Genomic DNA, 27,026 nt, shown 5'->3' on the forward strand with positions numbered 1-27,026 from the left:
TGTATATTTGTATGTATTTTGAAGTTTATTTATTTGACATAGAGAGCACAAGCAGGGGAAGGGCAGAGAGAGAGAATCCCAAGCAGGTCACACTGGTAGCACAGAGCCCAAGGTGGGGCTCAATCTCACAAATAGTGAGATTGTGACCTGAGCTGAAATCAAGAGTCAGACACCTAATCGACTGAGCCACCCAGGCACACCTATAATTCCTCTATTTAAAGTATTAATTTTTGAACTGCGTTAGTCATCTCTGTTTATCTTTATTCTGCTTAATTTTGTTCTCATCTTTATACTGCCTTACTTTGTTTGCTTTTATTCTTCTACTCCCCCCACTCCCCACTGTAATCTTTAGAGAGTTATAGAGGTTATTAATTTTTAGCCATTTTTTTTTAATAATCATTTAAGACAAGTCCCTCTTTACATTCCGAGATTTTAGGTTGAATTTCTGTTGTTCAGTAGTTAGGTTTGTTGTTGTTTTTTTTAAGTCCCCATCTCATGTCTTTTTTACCCAAACTTACTTAGAAATGTATTTTTAAATTTCCATATGACTATTTTTAAAAACCTTTTATTTTCTCATGGATTTCAGTTATAATCAGAGATTGTGGCTTATATAATACTCTTTTAAAAATTTTTTTTAAAATGTTTTTATTTATTTTTGAGATTGAGAGAGACAGAGCATGAGCAGGGGAGGGGCAGAGAGGAAAGGAGACACAGAATCTGAAGCAGGCTCCAGGCTCCAAGCTGTCAGCACAGAGCCCAACTTGGGGCTCGAACTCATGGACTGTGAGATCATGACCTGAGCTGAAGCCGGACGCTTAAGTGACTGAGCCACCCAGGCACCCCAATACTCTTTTTTATTTATTTATTATTATTTTTTTTTTTAATTTTTTTTCAACGTTTATTTATTTTTGGGACAGAGAGAGACAGAGCATGAACGGGGGAGGGGCAGAGAGAGAGGGAGACACAGGATCGGAAACAGGCTCCAGGCTCTGAGCCATCAGCCCAGAGCCCGACGCGGGGCTCGAACTCACGGACCGCGAGATCGTGACCTGGCTGAAGTCGGACGCTTAACCGACTGCGCCACCCAGGCGCCCCTCTTTTTTTTTTTTTTTTTTTAATGGAAGCAGCTGTGTTCCTTTTTTTAATCTCTCTCTTTCAAAAAAAAAAAAAGTGTATTTCTGAGAGAGAGAGAGAGAAAGTGAAAGAGAGAGAGAAACAGAGTGCAAGCAGGGTAGGGGCAGAGAGAGTCCCAAGCAGGCTCTAAGCACGGAGCCTGATGGTAGGGCTCGGACTGTGGAATCGTGAGATCATGACCTGAGCCAAAATCAAGAGTCAGACACCCAGGTGCTCCTATGTACTACTCTTTTGCATTAGCTGAGACTTCTTATGGCCTATCACATTTTCTGTTTATTATAAATGTATATTTGTGATTAAAATAATAGGATAAGGGGTGCCTGGGTGGCTAAGTTAAGTGTCTGGCTCTTGATTTCAGCTCAGTTCATAATCTCACAGTTGGGGAGATCGAGCCCTACATTGGGCTCTGTGCTGAAAGCCTAGAGCCTGCTTGGGATTCTCTCCCTCTCCCTCTCTGCCCCTTCCCTCCTCATGGGTGTGCTCACTTTCTCTCTCTCACAAAATGAATAAATAAACATAAAAGAATAGGATAAAAGAATTTAAGATTTTATTTTTAAGTATTCTCTACACCCATAGTGGGGCTCAAACTCATAACCCCAAGATCAAGAGTACATGCTGCAGTGACTGAGCCAGCCAGGCACCCCTAGCATTAATAGTTATTGGGTATAGGTTTATATACAAAGTCACTAAGGCAAAGTAGTTAAGTTACTCAGATATTCGTTGTACTTACTAATGTATTTTGGAAGGGGGTCAGGGCGATCTAACAATCTCCCATTTGATAGTAAAATTAGTCTATTTGTTGTATGTTTTTTTAAGTTTTTATTTTTAAAAAAATGTTTTAACGTTTTATTTATTTTTGAGAGAGAGAGAGGGAAAGGGCGAGCGAGCAAGCAATTGAGGGGCAGAGAGAGAGGGAGACACAGAATCTGAAGCAGACTCCAGGCTCTGAGCTGTCAGCACAGAGCCCAACATGGGGCTCGAACTCACAAACTGTGAGATCGTGACTTGAGCTGAAGTCAGACACTCAACCGACTGAGCCACCCAGGCGCCCCTTATATGGTTTTTATTTAATATCTTTTAAAGTTCATTTATTAGGTGTGTACATATTTTAAATTTGTATATCTTTACTCTATGTGGCATTATATAGTAATGCTATAACATCTATTTCATCTAATATCACTGAGTCTGGTCCAGCTCTCTTTTTGTATTTGCCTGGTTTTTGGCTTTAAATTTTTTCAGCCACACACAGAATAAATTCAGGTCTCTAGCCTGAGTGAGTCTGGGCTTGTAAGAAATTCTCAGGGAACACTGTTTTCCTATTTTCTTTTCTTTTTCTTTTTTTTTTTTTTTTTCCTTCTACATCAACTTAAGGCCAAGGTCAGGAAATATCCCAACTATCTTCTGTAGTCAAGATTTTGGTTTGTTGGTTCGATTTGTCTTTAACTCCACTCATTGCAAGTTTCACCCTGTTTAAAAAAAAAAAAACAGGGGCGCCTGGGTGGCGCAGTCGGTTAAGCGTCCGACTTCAGCCAGGTCACGATCTCACCGTCTGTGAGTTCGAGCCCCACGTCGGGCTCTGGGCTGATGGCTCAGAGCCTGGAGCCTGTTTCTGATTCTGTGTCTCCCTCTCTCTCTGCCCCTCCCCCGTTCATGCTCTGTCTCTCTCTGTCCCAAAAATAAATAAACGTTGAAAAAAAAAACAAAAAAAAAAAACCTATAACTGAGTTTGAACATTTATTTATAGACATGTATGCAGGGATCATTCAAGGCTCCTTAAGGATTTGGGGGGGAAGGGTTCTTGAAAAGGATAAGAAAAAGTAGCATAGTTCCCTTACCAAATTATAGAATTGTTTTAACCTGGTTGGTTACCTTCTTTGAATTCAGATTTTAATCACATAGATTATAGTCAGGTTATCAGCATATGCTGTGTGTTCAGGATTCTAGTTTGATTTTGGCACCTTTTGGTAGACACAGATAATATGTAGATTCTGGAAGACCATACTTATTGCTTCTAGAAATATTATGTGGAGGAATCTAGGTCATTACTTGCAGAAATCTTTCTCAGCCTTTTGCAAGTAATAGCCTTCATTTGAAGGGATTAAATGTCTAGAATATAAAACCAATGCTGACAAAAAGGAGATCATGAGAATGGGGCACCAGGGAAAGGGGCCAGAAGGAGGGATTAAGACAAAGCATGGAGAAGCTTTTGGGATTGATGGTTATATTCATTATCATGATTGTGATGATGAATTCAAATTGTACACTTTAAAATGTGTGCAGTTTTTTATGTCAGTGTATCACGGTAAAGTTTTTAAAGACAGACAAAAAGTCCCTGCCCTTCTGGGAGCTTACATTCTAGCTGGGGCAAGGCAAACAATATAGAGTTTAGTGACTGCCACCTAAAGCAATTTGGGGACAAGACATGAAGACCCACAAAATGTGGCATTGGAAAGGGGCTGGAAAACAAATTCCATGAAGACAGGGAGTTCATCTATCTCAATACTGCCCTATCCCATTGCCCCAAACACTGCCTGGTGCCTAACAGACACAGAGTACGTACATAGTTGTTGAATGAATAAAAACAAAATAAAAAATCTCTGGCTGTACGTCACCAAGAATTGGCACATGCCCTCTGGGCAAGTGCCACCTTCTTGTGCACCACTTGACCTTCTGATTTGGGATTTATGGTCGTTTCTGGCTTCAGTCATATGTTGCAAAAGCACATTTTTGAAATTTTATCTGTCATCTTTGTGTGGTTAAGGTGGTTTTCTCAGAATATTTAGTCTATTCTGTTGTTGGAACTTTGTCAGTTTGTATCTTGATTCCAAGATCTGAGCATTTCTCAAATGTCTGCTGGAAACCCATAGTGTGGCCCATTACTACTGTGCAGAGCAGTCCAGGGAGATGAAATCATAAAGGAAGCAGGGAAGGGATTAGTCTGTGGGGACACAGATAATCACCACACACATATGAAACTGGTTACTGACTTAATTGGTTTGGGGAACAGGTAGTTAGGTGATTCAGGATAATTCCACATCAGATCCTAGGAAAGAGAAAGATAAATATATGATTCTTACCAACTTTGGCCTGTTCCATTAAACTAAATTGAGTCTCAAAGAAAGCCAGGATATTTGCAGTCAGGAAAAAAAAAAAAAAAAATCCAGTTAGAGCTTGGTAGTACCAAAAGTCAGTGAAGTTCTGTCCAGCTGAGTTCTTTGGTTCAGAGAATGACTAACCACTGAGTTAACATTGCAGTGAGAGAAGTCAGATCAGTATCAGCATCTCCCTTACGGGATGATGTTTCAGTGGTTACAGGATGTACCTTACCATGTCTCTTATCTGAAATTATAGTTTACATGCTAAGCACTATACTACATTCTAAAATAACAAAGCACCTTTACTCCAAGAGGTGCACAGATGAATGTGACACATAGTGAAATAACCAAAAGTACAATTACGATGAAAAAAGCATGCCTGGGATACTATGGGAGCACAGGCAGACAGACTTCCCAAAGTTGGGAGGTCAGATGATTACAAATTATATTATCTCTTTAAAAATCTCCTTTAGGTAGGTGATGGGCATTGAAGAGGGCATCTTTTGGTATGAGCACTGGGTGTTGTATGGAAACTAATTTGACAATAAATTTCATATAATAAAAATAAAATAAAATAAAAAATCTCCTTTAAAATTGTCATCATTAGAAGTAATTCCTTTTAGGGGCATCTGGGTGGCTTAGTCGTTTGAGCATCTGACTCTTGGTTTCCGCTCAGGTCATGGTCCTTAAGCCATGGGATTGAGGCCTGCATTGGGCTCCATGCTAAGAGTGGAACCTGCTTGAAATTCCCTCCCTCCCTCCCTCTTCCCCTCTCCCCTGCTCACACTCTCTCATAAAATAAGGTAAAATAAAATTCCTTTTATGCATTGTTTCCTCAATACAAAAGCAGTGCTTATTCTCTAGAATTACAACCTTAAAAGAGACAATAAATGTCACCTGAAACCAAATACTAGGAAAGGTGTAGGCTAGAAATCTAAATTTTGGCTGCTTTTCATCACGGAGTGTGAAATGACAGACCATCAGGATTCATAGACATACTAATACTCACTATATGCTTGTAACTCCTTGGCATTTTCCTTCTAAAATTTGCTTCAGTGTTACTTCATATACTCTTTTTCTAAAGGAGTCATGGACGCTAATACAAGTAGGAGATGTTCTTTCACACAGAAGTGGTCTCCTATTCTCTTTATTTTCTTTTTATGTACTACCCAAATGCAAATATTGTGTCCAACCAAACATAATAGTCCTTAAAAATACAGTCATGTTAGGGCGTCTGGGAGGCTTAGTCAGTTGAGTGTCTGATTTCAACTCAGGTCATGATCTCATGGTTTGTGTGTTTGAGCCCCGCGTCGGGCTCTGTGCTCATAGCTCAGAGCCTGGAGTCTGCTTCAGATTCTGTGTCTCCCTCTCTCTCTGCCCTTCCCCTGCTCTTGCTCTCTCTCTCTCTCTCTCTCTCTCTCTCTCTCTCTCTCTCTCATTCTCTCTGGCCCTCTCAAAAGTAAATAAACGTTACAAAAAATACAGTCATGTTAAACTTATAAAAATGTATCTATACCAAGTAAGTACGTAAACTGAGTACATTAAAAAATTTTTTTTAACATTTATTTATTTTTGAGAGAGAATGAGACAGAGTATGAGCTGGGGGAGGGGCAGAGAGAGAGGGAGACAGAATCTGAAGCAGGCTCCAGGCTCTGAGCTATCAGCACAGAGCCCAACACAGGGCTTGAATTTAGGGACCACAAGATCATGACCTGACCCAAAATCGAAAGCTTAACCAACTGAGCTACCCAGGCACCCCATGAGTACATTTTATTGTATGTAAATTATTCCTTCATAAGGTTGATGTTAAGACTCACATCTATTTCAAGTGAGAAATCTGGACTTGCTCGAGTCTGGGGCTAAGGAGAACCTCATGAAGGTTTTTGCAAAGATCAGAATGATCTTTTGTGACCCTCCTGGTGGCACTTAGAGTGTTACAAGATGTGCTCTTTGATTATTCTTAACAGTAACAGGTGATACAGTTTTCTATCACTATAATCCACATTGTGCTAGGTCTTAGAATTGGCTGACAATACTCTGCGATGTGTAAATATTTGTGATATTCTTTTATATATTATATGTATGCATACGTGGCATGTAGACATGTGGGGATCATGCAACATTGGTGTAAATGTTTTTATAGTCTTATTTTGCTTTATACTCCACATCAGTAAGATCAAGGATATTAGGGAGAAAGTATAGCTGTTTCTAAATTCACCAAATCACTTTGATTTTGTGAATCTGAATTGTTATATTAAAATGCCTCTGAGTTCGTGGTTTCTATGGAAAGGTATTTTGGTTTTCAGTTAAAAGACTGACACATCTAAGGTCATGTGAGGTTAGTTTTACTATTCTGGAAAACTGGGAATATTAGATTTAAATAATGCTTATTAGTCTCTATAAACCAATCAGAAAGAGATTTTTTTTTTTTTCTAATTTATTAGCACCCTCTGAAGGTAGGAAAATATTTCTCACAATGAGAGGTAGGGGCTTTTCTCACTTTCAGATACATAGAGCTTTTTTGGCCTCTACCCTATAGCTTGAGCCATAGGACAAATGTAGATAGAAATGTACATACCCACTGGTCTTCAGGTCAGAAAGCTATTCTTTCCAGTGGACTCAAGACCTGTTATTGTACAAAAACACCAACAGGGAAATAAGGACTAACAACCTATTTTCAATTGTCTCTCAACCTAGAGAATGGATCCCCGTAGAACCAATATATAATGAGTCCTCAAATACCACTAAATTGTCAGACTGTAAAACCCAAACTCCATTTACTACTCCTGCTAATGGGAAATAATTCACAGTCCAAGTGACCTATGAAATTATGTAATATGTACAGGGGCCAGTTATTTACTTACCTCATTAAGGAGGGAACCACCAAGATAGCCTGGTTCTGAGAGAATTGGAGAGAGTGAAGTATTTATTAGTTGTTCAGAGAATGCATGAGTAAGATTCAAATTTAGATACAAAACTGGTTAACATCTTGACAGGGCAATAAAGCTATAACCTTTGGAGTTATCCTTTTTACAGGACTAAAATAATTTGCATCTCTACCAGACAAAATTACTATGCAATGCTATTGGACAAGAACCTTTTCCATTACTGTCATTTTTCTAGAAGTTAATATGTTAGACCTAAGCAGCATGACTGGCAAGCAGTTATTTGCTCATTCAGACTATAGTGTTGGGAGGCCTGCTTTATACCAGGCACTGTTCTTGAAACTAAGGATACTACACTACTATTCTCTGCTTTCATGGAGATTATATTCACCTGGCCTCCTTGTATGTCCCTTGCTCCATCCTTCATTGCCACCAAGAGAGCCTGGCCCTCCCTACAACCTTCCCTTATGAGCAGTGGAAATATGCCCCAGGTATCTGGCAACCCACAATCAAACGACAGGGTGACCAGGACATGCTTATCCTATATTCTAAGAGTGTTGATACTACATGGATGGAACTAGAGGGTATTATGCCAAGTGAAATTAGTCAGAGAAAGACAAATATCATAGGACTTCACTCATATGAGGACTTTTAGATATAAAACAGGTGAACATAAGGGAAGGGAAGCAAAAATAATATAAAAACAGGGAGGGTGGACAAAACATAAGAGACTCTTAAATATGGAGAACAAACAGAATGTTAGTGGAGGAGTTGTGGGACGGCAGGGGGGGCGGGGGGGTGCTAAATGGTAAGGGGGCATTAAGGAATCTACTCCTGAAATCATCGTTGCACTATATGCTAATTAACTTGGATGTAAATTTAAAAAATAAATTTAAAAAGTGTTGGTAGAAGTTAATTTTAATAAAATCAGTGGTGTAACAGTTTCCTCTTAAACGTGTTTTTTAAATGCCATTAAAGAGTTCATATCTCAATATTAAAAGCTGTCTGTCCATGGGGCGCCTGGGTGGCGCAGTCGGTTGAGCGTCCGACTTCAGCCAGGTCACGATCTCGCGGTCCGTGAGTTCGAGCCCCGCGTCGGGCTCTGGGCTGATGGCTCAGAGCCTGGAGCCTGTTTCCGATTCTGTGTCTCCCTCTCTCTCTGCCCCTCCCCCGTTCATGCTCTGTCTCTCTCTGTCCCCAAAAAATAAATAAACGTTAAAAAAAAAATTTTAAAAAAAGCTGTCTGTCCTTGTCCCAAGTATTGTCTTTGACCTGGAATGATCTGGTTCAGAGGAAAAGGTTTACTGAAAGGAATACATGCACCTTCTTGACTCTTCAGTTAACACACTTTTAAGTTTTTTCAAGCAAGAATAAAGACGTAGCATGATCACACTTCTGTATTCTTTTGTTGCTTAATCTTAAATAAATTTGGGTGTGTGTTTTTCTTTGTGGATCTCAGGTAATGTTTTCTGCTTTGGAGGAATTTATTACAGGCCTGCTTTCTGTAATGGACATTTACTGGATTGTATCCTGCCATTAGTGGTTTTGTCATATAAAGCATAATTGAATGTACTCTATTGAAACCCTGTAGCAAACAAATCTTAATCCAGTTATTTTGATATTTGTGGAGTGCTTGGATCTATCAGCTCCTATTCTTTTTAGCAGCTTGGATCTCTCTGTAAACTTCAGCATGTTTTATTTTTCCCAGCGTTCAAGAAAATGTCTACATTCTGTGAAGGTAATCTGACCATAGAGTTTTGTTCTACTTTAAGTCTCAGGCAGATATTTATGTGCTGTATCATTTCGTGGCTAAATTTAAAGAATACGTCTACAGAAATGCAAAAAAATATTCATCATAAAGATTTGTTTTTTAAAACCTTAAAATGTGTATGTTGACTATCTGCAAATTACAGATGAATATTTTTACAGTTAGAAAATCTTGGTATTTCATTTCAACTATATAAGAATGAGATCTGTGTCTTCTGCAATTGAGTAAACAGTTTAAATAGTTATAGAATTAATATAGTGGATAGTTTTTACATTGATTTTGAAATGTCTTTCATTTGAATTATTTGGTTAATAACAGTGTAAATAAAATATATATAATTGGCATTCTCACTGGGGAAAGGAATGTATTCTTCTGGGCAGGTTAACCGTCTTAAATGTTGCTTTTGAATTCCTATTTTTCTATAGTAGTATGTTTATATCACAGGGTCACTTACATAATAACATAAATATAAGAAGACAAATTGTATTTGTTTCACAGCCCTTCTTATGTGACTGAAATTGGATACAGTCAAAATACTTAGATTATCTTCTTATCCTGTTTGTCATTGAGGAAGAGGACTGTGCAAAGGCAATTAACCTTTCTCTCAAATTTTGCATTTTCAGAGACCAGGAACCGCTCCACCTCCAATGAAACTTCCACCTCCTTATAAAGCTCCGTCTGATGACAGTGACGAAAATGAAGAATATGCCTTTACCGACAGTGAGTTCCTTTTCATTCTTTGCAGTGAATGCAGAATTTATTAAATTGTGCTTTCATGATGGTTGTCAATTATCAATGCCATTCTGTGGGTTCTTAGAAAATGTGTATTAGCATATCATGCTGAAAAAGAAAATTTACATCTCCTTAATTTTTCACTTAATTTACTAAACTTCCCTCCTTTAATACTAATAGTAGAGTGAATGTCAAAGGCAACGGATTATACAGTATTTTATCTACATTTCCTCCTACTGTTACTATTTGGTTGTGAACGGAAAAATGCTAAGAAGTCCTTTAACTTGCACTTTGACCCACAATAAGCAGAGTTGGATGTGGATGCCAGCTCTTGATGACTTTCTGTATTCAAACCGATGGTGATGTTGCTAATGCAAAATTACAGAAGGCTGGAGTCATATTCTCCTTTAGAATTCCTTTCATGATTTTCTTTGCATTAGCTGTATCAAATATACATTCATACATGTATTTAATGGAGGCTTTATTTAAAAGAATTTGCATTTCTTTTATGCATGTAAAGTATATACAGTTAGATCTGATTGCTATTGTACATGGAATTTCCTTTGGGGAGGGTGATGAAAATACCCTAAAATTAGATTGTGATGATGGTTGCACATTTTGTGAATTTAGTAAAACCCACAGGATTATGTATTTAAATGGGTGAATTTTATGGTTTGTGAAATACGTATTTATATATGTTCTTTTAAAAATAACCTTGTTCCTTCCACGATTTAAAAAAGGAGTTTGATAGAGAAATCGAAAGAGTTAAAATTCTGACTGCAGGACTTCTTAGTGTATGACCTTCAGCATGCCCTCTTATATAAAAATCATGGTTCTTACTTCCCAGGGTTGGGGGTGAAGATTAAAATAAGGTGATAGAGCCTTTGGCTTGTCAAACAGTGAAATTTCAACAAGTATTATAGCTCTTACTGATAATTATTGCTAAGTTGATTTTATTTTATTTTTTTAATTTTTTTTAACATTTATTTATTTTTGAGACAGAGCATGAATGGGGGAGGGTCAGAGAGAGGGAGACACAGAATCTGAAACAGGCTCCAGGCTCTGAGCTGTCAGCACAGAGCCCGACGCGGGGCTCGAACTCACAGACCGTAAGATCGTGACCTGAGCCGAAGTCGGCCGCTTAACCGACTGAGCCACCCAGGTGCCCCCTAAGTTGATTTTATAACGGTATTTTCCCAAATACTGTAATAAGATGTGAATTAAAATATAAATAGATGTGTTTATAACATTTAGTTGGCTTTATAAAAACTTGATTTGCACTTTGTGGTTTTAAAGAGCCCTTTCTCGTGCAGCATTTTCTTCATTTATTCCACAGATCTTTGTTAAAAGCCAACTGCTTTTTACTAACGGTATTCAGTCTGTTATGAAATATATAGTTTTATTGGGGTCACCAACTTGGAAGGGAGTGTACAAAGGCATTGGAACAAAATATGACAAGTGTGCTGTAGTGTTTCTCAACCTCTTCTGGAGAGTTACACTGATGGATATGATTGATATGTGTATGCACATGTGTACCATAATCCCTTGTTCTGATATAGGTGTTAGGACAGCTGCAGCAGAGTGGAGATACTTGTTGGTTATTCATAACTTCCAGGATGCTAGAATGCCCATATTTGCATAGTTAGGAAATCTGGTTTAGGCATGTGATAAAGACAATGTTCTAATCCTAGTTCTATTTGTGAATTCAGGGACAAGTGAATTAACTCCTTCATGGCTCACACTTGCTCATCTATAAGTGGGGGAAGGGATGTCTTATGATAACCTTCCTCACAGCGTAGTTATAACCTGAGGAGAAAAGCATTTAAAGAGCTTAGTAGAAGGATGTGATATCAAGTAAACACTCTGGTGTCCATACGTCAGGCCTTTTATCTATTAACTCAGTTAACGTCTAACAACTAACCTGTGAGGTCTCTAATTATACAAATAAAGAAACTGAGGCTCAGAAAAATTAAGGAATGTGTTCCAAAGTTACACAGCTAGTAAGTAGTGGAAATGGAATTTGAACCCAGACTCTGATTCCAGAGCCTGTGTTATCATCTATACTTCCTGTTACTTAAATCTCATTTAGTATAGCAGAAGTAGGTACAAAGTGGTTAAGATTATCCAGTAAATATGGCTTTGATGCCATAAGACAGTAGCACCCTCCCCAAAGTTCCAAGTTGGCATACATGTATTTTCATACATGTGCACAAACACATTCACATATTAGTGGGGTTCAGGAAACGCCATTTTACACTGAATGCAGAAAAAACTTCTAATTCTTAAGTCATCCAACTGTAACATTTCACAGATTCTCCAGCAAATATGTTTACGCTGTGAATATGATTTTCCATTTGTTTTGCTCCCTAATTTTATTTTCCCAGCATACTTTCCCTTTCTTCAGAAGGGTTTGAACCATATGGGGTATTAGATGGTTCACATTTAAATGTAGGTGAGCCTAAAGCCTCTAGCTTCCTATATTTCTTTGTGAAGTGGATCCCATGGCTTTTTTTTTTGTTCCTTAACTCTTATTAAATGACTACTCTGCTCATCCATCCAAAACTAAAAGTAGATTGGTTCACTGTTTTATCAGATTCTTACTGTCCCAAATCTAACCATTTCTTTTTAACAGTTGTGAAAGTATGATTTTCTGACTTTCCCATGGTCCAGGACTATGAAGTGGATGGCTGGAATCCAAGCCTTAGGCCCACTAGGAAGTGGTGATTGTATTAGGTCACAGACGTGAGACACATAGGATTTTAAAGTGTAGTTACAATCTAACTTAGGTGATCTTTGGTAATTACTTCTTTATAAACTTCATTTTTGAGTGGATATTATAGGTGGCCAGAGATTGTTCTAGGTGTTGGGAACATGACAGAGAGAACAAGATCTCTCTCATTAGCTTATATTCTAGTAGGAGAGAAAGATTATAAACAATGAGATAGATTAAATATTGATAAATAGTCTGAATAACTAAAATAAAACAAAGTAGTGAGACTAAATGCTTTGCAGGAGTCAACATTAAGTAGAATAGGAAACAACGGCCAAGATAAGACCAAAGTGACAAGAAGGAGCCAGACATACAAAGAGCTCATATAATCCTATAGATCTGAGTTTTAATCAGACTGTGATCCACGGTAACCTATGGATTACTTAACAATTGGGTATAGATGTGCGCGCGCGCACACACACACACACACACACACTTACATGCATATATAATTGAAATAAAAGTTTCACAAAATAGTACTTACCTTTATAACATATGAAGAACTTTATTATTTTTCTTTTTTTTAAGTTTATCTATTTGGAGAGAGAGAGGGAGCATGAGCAGGGGAGGGGCGGATAAAGAGGGAGAGAGAGAGAGAATCCCAAGCAGGGTCTGTACTGTCAGCCCAGAACCTGATGTGAGGCTCAAACTCAGGAACCGTGAGATCATGACCTGAGCCATAATCAAGTGTCTGTCGCTTAACCTACTGAGCCACCCAGGCACCCCTCTATTTCATTTTTTAAAATGCTGTTTGCAACTCAGTTTATTTCTTGACGGTTTAATAAGTTGCAACCTGTAGTATGGAAAACACTTATCTAGAAGTCTGGCTTTCAAACTTCAGAGTGCATCAGAAGCATCTAAAGAGCTTGTTAAAAGCACTAGCTGCTGGGCCCCCTCCCAATTTCTGATTCCTTACATCTGGGAGGACTTGATAATTTGCATTCCTAATTATTTCCCAAGTGATGCTGATACTCCTCATCCAGGGACCATATTCTGAAAACTATTGATCTAGGTAGTATTTAAGTCATGGGAGCTGGTGAGTTTACTTAGGACTGATGTATAGACAACAACAGGAAGCTAACCCAGCATGGGCCTCACAAGCCAGCAAAGGAGCATCCTAGCACACTAGCATTTCCAGGAGATTGTAGAGTTAGGCAGTTTAAGAGAAGAATATGTTTCAAGAAGGCCTCTGTCCCTCTACTTCAGTAGCCAAATATGGAATGATGCTGAGAGTTTATGGAGGTTAGAATCATGGAAGTAACCATTGAACTTAACAACATAAAATTGTTAAGAAGAAAAAGAATACTTGATAAAATACTGTACAGATTGTTGTGAGAATTAGATGTGACAACTAATATAGATAGTATGGTACATAATAGCTCTTTATATTATAGATCCTTTATCTTGCATAGTTGAGCATAATTCATGACATTCTGGTATCTAATTATAGGAAGGCTTCTAACCATCCATTGAATGAAAAGTGCTGAAAATTTTTTTTAATTATTTTTTTTTAATGTTTATTTTTGAGAGAGACAGAGACAGAGCACAAGCAGGGGAGGGGCAGAGAGAGAGGGAGACACAGAATCCGAAGGAGGCTCCAGGCTCTGAGCTGTCAGCACAGAGCCCGACATGGGGCTCCAATTCATGAACCGTGACATCATGACCTGAGTCGAAGTCGGACGCTTAACCAACTGAGCCACCCAGGCACCCCAAAAAGTGCTGAAATTTTAATTAAGGATTATGAAACAATTATGAATTAAGAAACAGTATCCACATAAATGCTTAGCTATTGAAAACTACCATTATCACACCTACAGGATTTATCCAAGGGAAGTTGCCAATGTAGAGAACTTCCGACTTAACTTTATGGTAATTGTCTTTAATACCTAAATTAAAAACTAGATTGTCTTGACAAAGGCTTAAGATCACTGAGGGCATGAAGTGTCACTCAGTTGACTATCACGTGGTGACTTTCAAATCTTCATTTTTAGCCATCCTCTTTCACATCCTGACATGTTTTCAGTTGGCTGCCAGAAAGATATGATGTCTTTTTTTCTTCTAGCATTATAAATCTTTTGTGCAAAACAAAATGTGTTTTCTTCTTGAAGGCTGACCTTTTTCCTTATATTCTCAATTTTTCATAAAGCCCTTACTCCAGACTGAAGCTTCACTTCTGTTTGTGGTCTCTCTTCCTCAATTAATCTTCATTACCAATTTCTCCCACATTTGTAGCTTCCTTTGCATTTTTATTGCCACAATTTTATTTTATTTTTTTTTATTTTTTTTTCAACGTTTTTATTTATTTTTGGGACAGAGAGAGACAGAGCATGAACGGGGGAGGGGCAGAGAGAGAGGGAGACACAGAATCGGAAACAGGCTCCAGGCTCTGAGCCATCAGCCCAGAGCCTGACGCGGGGCTCGAACTCACGGACCGCGAGATCGTGACCTGGCTGAAGTCGGACGCTTAACCGACTGCGCCACCCAGGTGCCCCTATTGCCACAATTTTAGTGGCTATATAGTTGTAGTCACAATTTATTGAGTACCTACTATGTGTTATACATTTCCCCAATTCTTTAAATGCTTTCTCTTTTGATTTACAGAAGAGCTCTAAAAGGATATCTTGTCTTTGGGCTGATTTCAGCTTAATCTCACCTTCTTTGGAAAACCTTGCCTCATTCCTCATTCTAATATATATTCTTGTATTTTTTTTTATAACACAACGAAATGTGATTATTTATATGATTATTAGTTTCTCTTTCCCTTCAAGTTCCATGAGTCGAGTGATCCTCTCTGTTTGGGCCTGGCACATTATAGAAACTCCATATTTGGGACAAATTAATGACAGAGGGTGTGTAACTTGGATAGTGATGTTGGGGGTGTAATGAAAATCCAGGTCCGCTCATAGTGCTTTAGAGATAGCCTTTCTACTGAGCTGTGCCATCCATCTAGTTTCAGAGCCTTCTGTCCAGAGCAACTTGCCTTCTCTTTGCCAATATGCCACCCCTCACCTTATCTAAAAGGAGTGATCCCCACAGAGAGAAGCCACTATCTCGAAAAAGTCCCACTTTTGATCCCAGACATTAAACGCTTTTATATCCGGTCTTTCTAACCTGTTGGTATTCATTATTTAAACTACATTTTTAAACATCAAGGAGCAGAAGGTTTGGGGATGACTTTTTGTAACCTATAAGAGCATGATCATAGAGAAGCAATGAGAATCATACAATAGACATGTTTCTTGATGTATATTAGGTTCTAGAAACTCAGAATATAATTGACTTCTCTGACACTTGGCTTTTAAATGGTATAGCAGAGATGAATGGAACTGCATGCTGAAGGCCTCTTAAAGCCTTTTTTTTTATACTTTAATTTCAGAATAGCATACTCTCCTTAGGTGCTTTGTTTTTCCCTCTCAATTTTTTTTCTTTTGCTCTGATTCCTTCCCCACCCTCATAAAATTATATGTTCTAATATAATATTTGGTAAAAAGAATTTATTTTGGTTAAAGTTTAGAGGGGATGCCAGGGGCGCCTGGGTGGCTCAGTCAGTTAAGCGTCCAACTTCGGCTCAGGTCATGATCTCATGATTCGTGAGTTCAAGCCCCGCATTGGGCTCTGTGCTGACAGCTCAGAGTCTGGAGCCTGTTTCGGATTCTGTGTCTCCCTCTCTCTCTCTGCCCCTCCCCAGTTCATACTCTGACTCTCTCTCTCTCTCTCTCTCTCTCTCTCTCTCTCTCTCAGAAATAAATAAACATTAAAAAAAAATTTTTTTTTAATGTTTAGAGGGGATGCCTTTTTAGAAAATTACAGCTTTAGGGCACCTGGCTGGCTCAGTTGAAGGAGCATGCAACTCTTGACCTTGGGATCATGAGTATGAGCCACAGGTTGGGTATAGAGATTTCTTAAATAAAATCAGAAAAGAAAAAAAAGAAAATAGAGCTTCATTGAGATATAATCCACATTACTATATAACTCATCTACTTAAGGCATGTAGTTCAATGGTTTTTAACATATTTAGAGAGTTCTTCAACCATCACTACTGTCAGTTTTAGAACAGTTAGAACATTTTAATCACCCATCCCCCACAATATTCCTACTCATTAGCAGTCACTCCCATATTTATTCCGAAATTCTTTACATCCATATATAAAATATACACACATATATATTATAATTTTAAAAAAGATTTTGTAGATACTCTGCATGTGTTCCCATGGATTGGGTTGGGGAACCTGCCCCAAACCCTCCTTCCTTTTACCAAAAATTGAAATCTGCATCTAAATTTGGAAGAAGACAAGGATATGTTACTGTCCTCAAATCTAGCAGTGCTTTAAATCTCACCTCCTCTGCCCCGCGCAAAAAAAAAAAAAAAAAAAAAAAAATTAGAGAACAAATTATTATTCACAGATGGTATAGTAGTCAATCTTAAAAACTCAAAACCTTAAAAAACTTTTTGGCAACAGTAAGTAAGGCTATATATGAGTTGCACATATGAAAATATTGGCTAATCAGTTTCATCTATTTAAAAATATAAAAATTTTCTCTCCCCCATTTTTTTAATGTTTACTTATTTTTGAGAGAGAGAGAGAGAGTGAGCATGAGAGGGGGAGGGGCAGAGAGAGAGGGAGACACAGAATCCGAAGCAGGCTCCAGGCTCTGAGCTGTCAGCACAGAGCCCTATGCGGGGCTCGAACTCACAGACCACGAGGTCATGACCTGAGCTGGAATTAGATGCTTAATGCACTGAGCTACCCAGCACCCCTTTGTAAAAATATTCTAATAGTGATAACAGAAAAACTAGAAAATATCTAGGAATAATACAATTAGAAATGTGAAACTCATGGCAGTGATCCATAAGTTTGTCATTTACTCTTTGGCACTGTGACAAAAACTCTAAAACTACTCCCCCCCCCAAAAAAAAATGTATGTGGATACACAAAACCATTGTCACCTGTGCACACACCCTCACACACATACCTACACACACACACACACACACACACACACACACGCGCGCGCGCGCACACACCCCTACCTCATTTTGAGTAGGCATCATTTTGCCTGTTTAGTGGAAGTCCTGAAGCCCATTTAAGAATTCATTGACCACAGGTTGACAGCCTCTATAGTTTCTTTTTTTAAAGAAAACTGGAATTTTATTAAAGAAGATTCAGGGGAAAATTAGAGACATTTTCCTTTTCAGATTGGAAGAGGAAGTATATTAAAGATTTCAATTATTTTTAAATTAGTCTTTAAGATAATTTGAATCCAATTCCTAAATATATATAGCCCCTCCTTTTTTTTTTAAATATGAGGATTTGATTGAAAATTGATTTGGAAATGAAACACTACACAGTTTTGGAAAGTGTCCCTCGTATCCGAATATATTCTAAATTGGTAGTTTTCAAACTGAATCTGGAACTTTCAGAAATGAGTGAGAGTGTTTTTGCTTGTCTAAATCAGCTTTTCTCAACCTTGGCACTCTTGCCATTTTGACCAGATAATCCTTTGTTGGGTGGGAAAGGAGGCTGTTTTCCTCATTGTGAGATGTTTAACAGCATCTCTGGTCTCTACCCACTTGATGCCAGGAGCTCTCTCTCCCACAAACTTGTGGTGACAGCCACAGATGTCTCCACACATTGCTCAGTGTCCCCTGGTCCACAGGATGGGGGGGGTTCTACTGTCATTTATGAGGATGCCAAGAGCACTGCATTTTATGGAATAGTCCTCTACGATGGAGAATTATTCTGCTCAAAGTTCTGGGAGCACTCCTGATTAGAAACCTTGCTCAAACTATAGTAATTAGGGGCAGTTGGGTGGTTCAGTCAGTTGAATGTCCGACTTTGGTTCAAGTCATGATCTCACAGTTTGTGAGTTGGAGCCCCACACCAGGCTCGCTGCTGTTAGCCCAGAGCCCGCTTGGGATCCTCTGTCTCCCTCTCTCTCTGCCCCTCCTCTGCTCTCACTCTTTCTCAAAATAAATAAATAAAATAAAATAAATAAACTACAGTAATTAAATCCGTTTAGTATTTGCAAATAAAGATGGTCTAGAAATAAACCCAGATGTCAAGAATTTAGAACATAAAAAATACATTTTTTGAAATAGAAATAGGATAGATTATTTGATAAATGATGGGGTATATAATAATTTGGGGAGAAAAATGTAGAGATCTCCATTTCTCATCAAAATTGCAGTTTAATTCTGAATACTGTCTACTTCTAAACACTGGAAACATAAAAATACTGTAAAAAATCTAAGGTTTTTTTAAGTTTACTTATTTTGAGAGAGATAGAGAGCAAGTGGGGGAAGGGTAGAAAAAGAAATAGGAGTTCTTATAGACTGTTGGCAGGAATATGAATTCATGTACCTCTTTCTGGAGACCCATTTGGCAGCATGTATAAAAAATTTAAATGTGCATATTCTTTGACTGAATAATTCAACTTCCAGTGATAATAGCTTAAGGAATTCAATGCCCATGTGAATATATGTATATGTACATATACCTACAAAGATGTGTTCTACATTTTTTACAAATAGCAATTATAGCAGTATATATTATATGTAATTTATAAAATGCCCTTGATGAAGTTACTTACTCTAAACATTTCTAGACATTAGACTTGAAACAGGTTGCATCCTTTTAGTTTGGATTCCTCATTTGTAAGATGGAAATAATAATAGTACTCCTTTGAGTGGGTTGTTTTGAGAGACTAGGAGAGTTAATGTATATAGCATCCTTCTACAGGAAGTGACACATAGGAAGTATTCCAGAAATGTGAGCTACTACTGTTTATTATCATCAATAGTAATACAACATTCTTCAGTGTTTGCCAAATATTGCCAATACAGGATGAAATTTCTGGCCTATGTACATATTAAAATTTAACTTACAGGGAGCCTGGGTGGCTCAATCTGTTGAGTGTCCAACTCTTGGTTTTGGCTCAGGTCATGATCTCGTGGTTTTGTGAATTCAAGCCCCACATTGGGCTCTGGGCTAACAGCCCGGGGCCTGCTTGGGATTCTCCCTCTCCCTCTGTCTCTGCCCCTCCCCCACTCATACTGTCTCTGTCTCTCTCAAAGTAAATGAATAAACCTAAAAGAAAAACTTTACAAACATTAAAAAAATTAAACTATAGTAATTTTTAGTTGACTGAGCCAAAGTTGGACTGTTACCAACTGAGCCACTCAGGTGCCCCAACCTTTAAAAATTTTTTTTTTTAATTTTTTTTTTCAACGTTTATTTATTTTTGGGACAGAGAGAGACAGAGCATGAACGGGGGAGGGGCAGAGAGAGGGAGACACAGAATCGGAAACAGGCTCCAGGCTCTGAGCCATCAGCCCAGAGCCTGACGCAGGGCTCGAACTCCCGGACCGCGAGATCGTGACCTGGCTGAAGTCGGACGCTTAACCAACTGCGCCACCCAGGCGCCCCAAAAATTTTTTAATTAAGGGGCACCTGGGTGGCTCAGTCGGTTGAGCGTCCGACTTCGACTTCGGCTCAGATCATGATCTCGCAGTCTGTGAGTTTGAACCCCGCGTCGGGCTCTGTGCTGACAGCTCAGAGGCTGGAGCCTGCTTCGGATTCTGTGTCTCCCTCTCTCTCTGCCCCTCCCCTGCTCATGCTCTGTTTCTCTCTCTCCCTCTGTCAAAAATAAATAAACATTAAATTTTTTTTAATTTTTTTAACTAAAAAGTTTATTTATTTGAGAGAGAGCATACTCATACAAACTGGGGAGCCATGGAGAGAGAATCCCAAGCAGGCTCCGTGCTGTCGGCACAGAGCCTGATGTGGGGCTCGATCTCACAATCTGAAATCATGACCTGAGCCAAAACCAAGAGTTGGACACTTGATCAACTGAGCCACCCAGGTATCCCCCACAATTTTTATTTTTAAATCAAAATGTTAGCAGCTTTCACCCCCATCTTTAATTATCTGAGGTATGTTACTCTTACAGTGATGAACATTTGTACTTCAATTAATCAAGAGAATTTGAACATATCAGGCATACAAAGAAATGTTCCAGTCTCAGTTACATCAAGAATTTTAACCTAGGAATTAACAGTAAATCAAAATGGCAACCTTGTTTGAATTATTGCCATTAATACACAGTTTATTTTCTATTGTTAATCCATGCCCAGAATCACTGATCCTGCATGGGTTCAGAGGGGCCTGAGTGCTGAGGGTCTTTCAGATCTTTGGCCTTCTTGAAGCCAGTACCTCATAGCAGTTTAGTAAAATTTTACAGCCAAAGCTGAATTTTGCAGAACCCCTAGTATTTTTTAATTGAAAAAAGTACAAAAGCATGTATACTAACTCCTTTGAGAGGGGAGTTTTGAGAAAAATCTTGTCCTTTCAACTTTACTTAATCCACTTGAATTTTGTATAACAAAATATGTTTGCTTGGAAGAGAAAAACCATTTTGTCTTACAACTCAATAAGAAAACAAGCAACACAATTTTTAAAAATGTACAAAACTGAAATGACATTTCAACCAAAGATCTATAGATGGCTAAGAAGCACATAAAAATGCCCAACATTACTAATTATTAGAGAAATGCAGATTAAAACCACAGCACATTCATAAGAATTATTTTAAGTTTTTTAATATTTTATTTTTATTTTTGAGAAAGAGAGAGAGAGACAAGCAGGGAGGGGTAGAAAGAGGGAGACACAAAATCTGAAGCAGGCTCCAGGTTCTGAGCTGTCAGCACAAAACCAATGCAGAGCTCGAACTCACCAACCACAAGATAATGACCTGAGCCGAAGTCAGATGCTTAACTGTCTGAGCCACACACAGGTGCCCCTTCACAAGATTTTAATTAAAAAAAAAAAGGGGGGGTGGACTCTACAACTAGAACCCTAATACACTGCTGGTGGGAATGTAAAATGATATACCATTTTGGAAAACAGTTTGGTCATTTCTTAAAAAGTTAAATATAAGTTTACCGTACAATCTAGCAATTCTACTTCTAGGTATATAGCCAACAGAAATGAAAACCTATGTCCACACAAGACTCCTACAAGTATATTAATTGTAGTGTTAGTCATAATAGTTCAAAATTGGACATAGCCAAGTGTCCATCAACTAGTAGAGAAACATAGTGTTGAATATCCATACAGTAGAAAAAAAGTTAAAAAGAGCAAAATACTTATATATACCATTATGCAAAGTAAAGGAAACCCAGTGCAAAAGACTATATACTATAAGATTCCATTTATATAGAATATCCAGGGGCGCCTGGGTGGCTCAGTCGGTTGGGTGTCCGACTTCGGCTCAGGTCATGATCTCGCAGTCCGTGAGTTCGAGCCCCACATCGGGCTCTGTGCTGACAACTCGGAGCCTGGAGCCTGTTTCAGATTCTGTGTCTCCCTCTCTCTCTGACCCTCCCCCATTCAAACTCTGTCTCTCTCTGTCTCAAAAATAAATAAACTTAAAAAAAAATTTTTTTTTTTAAGTTTTATATAGAATGTCCATAAAAAACAAATTTATAGCTATAAAAAGCAGGTCATTCGTTGCCTAGATTTGGGGCTGGGATTGGGCTTCATCGAATTTGTTGAGGTAGTGGAAATGCTCTAAAGCTGGATTGTGGTGAGAGTTGCACATGTCTGTAAGTCGACTGAAAATCATTGAAGTATATGCTTGCAGTGGGTGAATTTAATGTATTATATTAAATAAAACCTGTTAAAATTATTTCAAAGTTAAATATAATTTTAAATATTTATTTTGAGAGGGGGAGAGAGAGAGAGAGAGGCAGAGAGAAAGGGAGACAGAGGATCCAAAGTGGGCTCTGCACTGACAGCACAGAGCCCAGTGCAGGGCTCGAACTCGTGAACCGCGAGATCATGACCTGAGCTGAAGTCAGACACTTATTTGAGCCATCCAGGTGCCCCAAATATAATTTTAAATTGAAAAATCACATTTGTGGGTGAAGGAGTTTAAAATTGTAAAAGTACAAGCTTCCATAGGGCACTTGGGTGGCTCATTCAGTTAAACATCCAACTTGATCTCAGCTCAGGTCTTGATTTCAAGGTTGAGAGTGCAAGCCCCGAGTTGGGCTCCACACTGGGTGTGGAGCCTACTTAAAAAAATAAAATAAAATGGATGCCTGGGTGGTTCAGTGGGTTAAGCGTCTGACTTAATTTCGGCTTAGGTCATGATCTGGTTGTTCGAGAGTTATAGCCCCACATCAGGCTCTGCGCTGATAGCAAGGAGCCTGGTTGGGATTCTGTCTCCCTCTCTCTCTTTCTCTCTTTGCTCCTCCCTTGCTTGCTCTCTCTCTCTGTCTCTCAAAAATAAAGAAAAATAAACTTAAAAAAAAACATTTAAAACAAAAAATACATGGCACAAAAACAGACACATAGACCAATGGAATAGAATAGAAACCACAGAACTAGACCCACAAACGTATGGCCAACTAATCTTTGACAAAGCAGGAAAGAATATCCAATGGAAAAAAGACAGTCTCTTTAACAAATGGTGCTGGGAGAACTGGACAGCAACATGCAGAAGGTTGAAACTAGACCACTTTCTCACACCATTCACAAAAATAAAATGGATAAAGAACCTGAATGTGAGACAGGAAACCATCAAAACCCTAGAGGAGAAAGCAGGAAAAGACCTCTCTGACCTCAGCCATAGCAATTTCTTACTTGACACATCCCCAAAGGCAAGGGAATTAAAAGCAAAAATGAACTACTGGGACTTTATGAAGATAAAAAGCTTCTGCACAGCAAAGGAAACAACCAACAAAACTAAAAGGCAACCAACGGAATGGGAAAAGATATTTGCAAATGACATATCGGACAAAGGGCTAGTATCCAAAATCTATAAAGAGCTCACCAAACTCCACACCCGAAAAACAACCCAGTGAAGAAATGGGCAGGAAACATGAATAGACACTTCTCTAAAGAAGACATCCAGATGCTCAACGTCACTCCTCATCAGGGAAATACAAATCAAAACCACACTCAGATATCACCTCACACCGATCAGAGTGGCCAAAATGAACAAATCAGGAGACTATAGATGCTGGCGAGGATGTGGAGAAACGGGAACCCTCTTGCACTGTTGGTGGGAATGCAAATTGGTGCAGCCACTCTGGAAAACAGTGTGGAGGTTCCTCAGAAAATTAAAAATAGACCTACCCTATGACCCAGCAATAGCACTGCTAGGAATTTACCCAAGGGATACAGGAGTACTGATGCATAGGGGCACTTGTACCCCAATGTTTATAGCAGCACTCTCAACAATAGCCAAATTATGGAAAGAGCCTAAATGTCCAGCAACTGATGAATGAAGAAAGAAATTGTGGTTTATATACACAATGGAGTACTACGTGGCAATGAGAAAGAATGAAATATGGCCCTTTGTAGCAACATGGATGGAACTGGAGAGTGTTATGCTAAGTGAAATAAGCCATACAGAGAAAGACAGATACCATATGGTTTCACTCTTATGTGGATCCTAAGAAACTTAACAGAAACCCATGGGGGAGGGGAAGGAAAAAAAAAAGAGGTCAGAGTGGGAGAGAGAGCCAAAGCATAAGAGACTCTTAAAAACTGAGAACAAACTGAGGGTTGATAGGGGGTGGGTGATGGGTATTGAGGGCACCTTTTGGGATGAGCACTGGCTGTTGTATGGAAACCAATTTGACAATAAACTTCATATATTGAAAAAATGAAAAAATAAAAAAATAATAAAATATAAAAAAAAATAAAATAAAAAGTACAAGCTTCCAGCTATATATAAAATAAGTGAGTCCTAGGGAGGTAATGTACAGTGTGGTGACTATAGTTAACAATACTGTATGGTTTATTTGAAAGTTGCTAAGAGTAGATCTTTAAAGTTTTTATCACAAAATGTAACAATGTATGATGATAGATGTTAACTAGATTTATTGTTATGGTCACCTTGCAATATATATATATATATAAAAATCACATCATTGTTGTATACCTAAAACTAATATAATGTGATAAAGCCAATTATATCTAAATAAATTTTTTTAATGAATATCATTTGTAAAGGATAATGAAAACTTACTATGAAAAGATCTATGTTAAAGGAGGAAGGCAATCAAATAGCAAATTACTTTGAAGAATAGAATTAAAGTGTGTTCATGTCTTCCTTGACAGTGCTGGGATTTGAGAACCCTAAAATTCATCTGGTCTAATTTTACAGTTAAGAATCGTAAGACACCCCCTACCCCAGAGTAATTAATTTGCCCAGAGTCACAAAATTAGTTATTGTGAGGTGAAGAATAGAATGTAGGTCTCATTTGATGTTCAGGACCATATTTAAGCTTTCCCTTCTGGTGCTTTCCTGTTCACGCCATTGCCAATTTTTAACATGAAGTAGACTCATGGTCACCAGAGACTTATTGAGCAACTAGTAGATTTTGGTTTAAATTTTTGTTTTGCTTTTTTTTTTTTTTTTTTTGGTATTGTTGTGGACTCTGTAGTTGATCTCTACCTTGCCAATAGATGTCACTACAATCAACAGCAATTATTATCTGGGATTTAAGGAATGTTAAGAATGATCACTTCAAATAGGCAAACAGCATTCATTAGTGGCTTCTAGCAGTATTTACGTGTTCTTTTTATTAGATCTGTGGATTTATTTGCTCCCTCCTTTGTTTTGTTTCTTGGTTTTGATGCAAAATAGGAAAAATTAAGAAATAAAGGCCAAGTTTTAACTTTTTAGTTTTATGTAAATTATTTTTCTCATTTCCTGTAGTTAATCATCCTTTTCTGAACACTTTATCTTTCTAATTAAGTGAAATAAGTAGAATTCTTATTCCGGTCCTATGATGGAGACTGGTGAACGTCGCTTTCTATTTTAGTGGATTTTTTGTTCTGAAAACTCCCAAAGCTCCAGCCCTTGATAGAATTGAGATGCATTTATTGTAATTATAAATAAAAAATTATATTGTTTAAGATCTTTTGAGAAGCATTTAAATTATGTTCAGGTGTTCTGGATTTTAATATTACTCATCCACATGAGAAGTGATCAGGTATTCTACAGTTTACAAAGAAAGGTTAGAGAACCCTATAGTACTTAATAGATAATCATGAAGTAATTGCAGTTACTTGATTCTGTCCTGGTGTGCTGGGGATGGGAAGGAGGAGGGGACACAATGAGGCATTTAAAAAAAAAAAAAGTTAAAGAAACTACAACCATTTTTCTAATGATTTTTCTTCAGCTTCTATTTTTTTGATACATTTTTGATACATTTTTGATACATTTACCCCTGAAAGGTAACTTTAAGACCTGACTGCTTAAACAGAATCTTTACTGCACATTTAAAACGTTACTGAGACACAAATGAATCTCACTAGGGATACCACATGTTCAGTACGGTTCACCAGTTTCTTTGTTATAAAAATGATTCAGTGATGTGAGCAAGAAGGAGACAGTAAGTTGATGACTGTTTCATTCACTTCAGATGGGCTAAAATCCACCACAGTTTCCTTTTAATCTGCATTCGAAAGATGCAACTAATGCGCTGCACTGTTTCTCAGCAGGAAAACGGGGTCATTAAAGTGATATTAATTGAAGCTGGCCACAAAATAAACGGTCGTGTTTATATTGCCTCCTGCTCTGGAACAGAGCAATCATCCCGATGTGAGCAGGGTAACTGAGTGCCACAATCGGCAGTGTGAAGCATCTGAGGGTCAGATGTGGGAAACCAGGGATTTTGCTTCTCCCGGCATACTTTTCCAGGCAGCTTCTACCTACTGACAGATGTGACTGGTAGCTTGAGTGGTCGCTTGAAATTAGCTTAATTGATTGCTTCTCATGATAGAAATAGACTGACAACTTGCCCTAAAGGAGAATAAAACCTGAGGGGGAGAAAAAATAGGCCCAAGGTCGACAGAAGAGAGAGGACAGAGTCTGGTGAGGATTTCAGCTGCTTCCAGCACTGAATGTTTATCAGGAATGCAGATACCCTGAAGGGAACACTGGTACAGCAATGGTCCAAGGGGGTTTCCCAGGTAAGATATCTGTGCCTCTGTGATCTGTGGCTCTTGTGGAATGCAGTCTTAAGCTGTTTTAGTGTTGGTGCAGAATGTTGTTTTAAAGGTTTGAACAATAGTAATAAGCTAAGGCATTTATCTTTAGTGAGAGAGTGAGGGTACATATGCATGTGCAAGGTAATTGTATGTTAGAAAGAAACCTCTAAAAATTTCCTTTCCTGTGTATTGTAGCTGGAATTTTCCCGGTAATGTTATTGAAAAGTGGAGCAGTTTATCAGACTGTCAAGGATATACTAGTGAGTTTCAGTGCCAAAATTCTTAACACCGTGTTCGTGTAGTAGCCTCTCCTTTCAGACTCGTAATTGAGAAGTAGATCTCCTGGACACTTATTATTGTTGTTGTTATTTGTGACTTCGCCATAATCAAAAAGGAAGATGATTTACATTAGAACAAGGTTATTCTGATTAATTTTTAAAAACTGACCATTCAGCATTTTGTTGGAGATGAAAGTAGAATATCGTTAAGGAATCCTAGTAGTAAACAAAAGGCTGCTTTTTCTAAATTGTAAACTAGCATCGTAAATAATATTTGCTAATTGTGATCGAAGTCCCATTCGTCTAAACCTACAAGTTCACATTCATTAGGGGTGGGGGCTCAGCACTTGGA

At 38.2% G+C, this 27,026-nt stretch overlaps 1 protein-coding gene across 4 annotated transcripts in view; it reads left to right on the plus strand.

Moving 5' to 3' along the window:
• Positions 1 to 27,026, plus strand: part of PATJ (PATJ crumbs cell polarity complex component) — a 372,856-nt gene that overhangs the window by 159,260 nt on the left and 186,570 nt on the right. For all 4 annotated transcript variants that reach the window (XM_040470436.1, XM_040470437.1, XM_040470438.1 and 1 more), the window contains exon 27: positions 9,506 to 9,602. In XM_040470436.1, the coding sequence (XP_040326370.1) occupies positions 9,506 to 9,602 (97 nt within the window). The remainder of the gene's footprint in view (positions 1 to 9,505; positions 9,603 to 27,026) is intronic.

The sequence above is a fragment of the Herpailurus yagouaroundi genome, unplaced genomic scaffold, assembly GCF_014898765.1.
Source record: "Herpailurus yagouaroundi ecotype Mexico unplaced genomic scaffold, PumYag 77, whole genome shotgun sequence".
Lineage (NCBI taxonomy): Eukaryota > Metazoa > Chordata > Mammalia > Carnivora > Felidae > Herpailurus > Herpailurus yagouaroundi.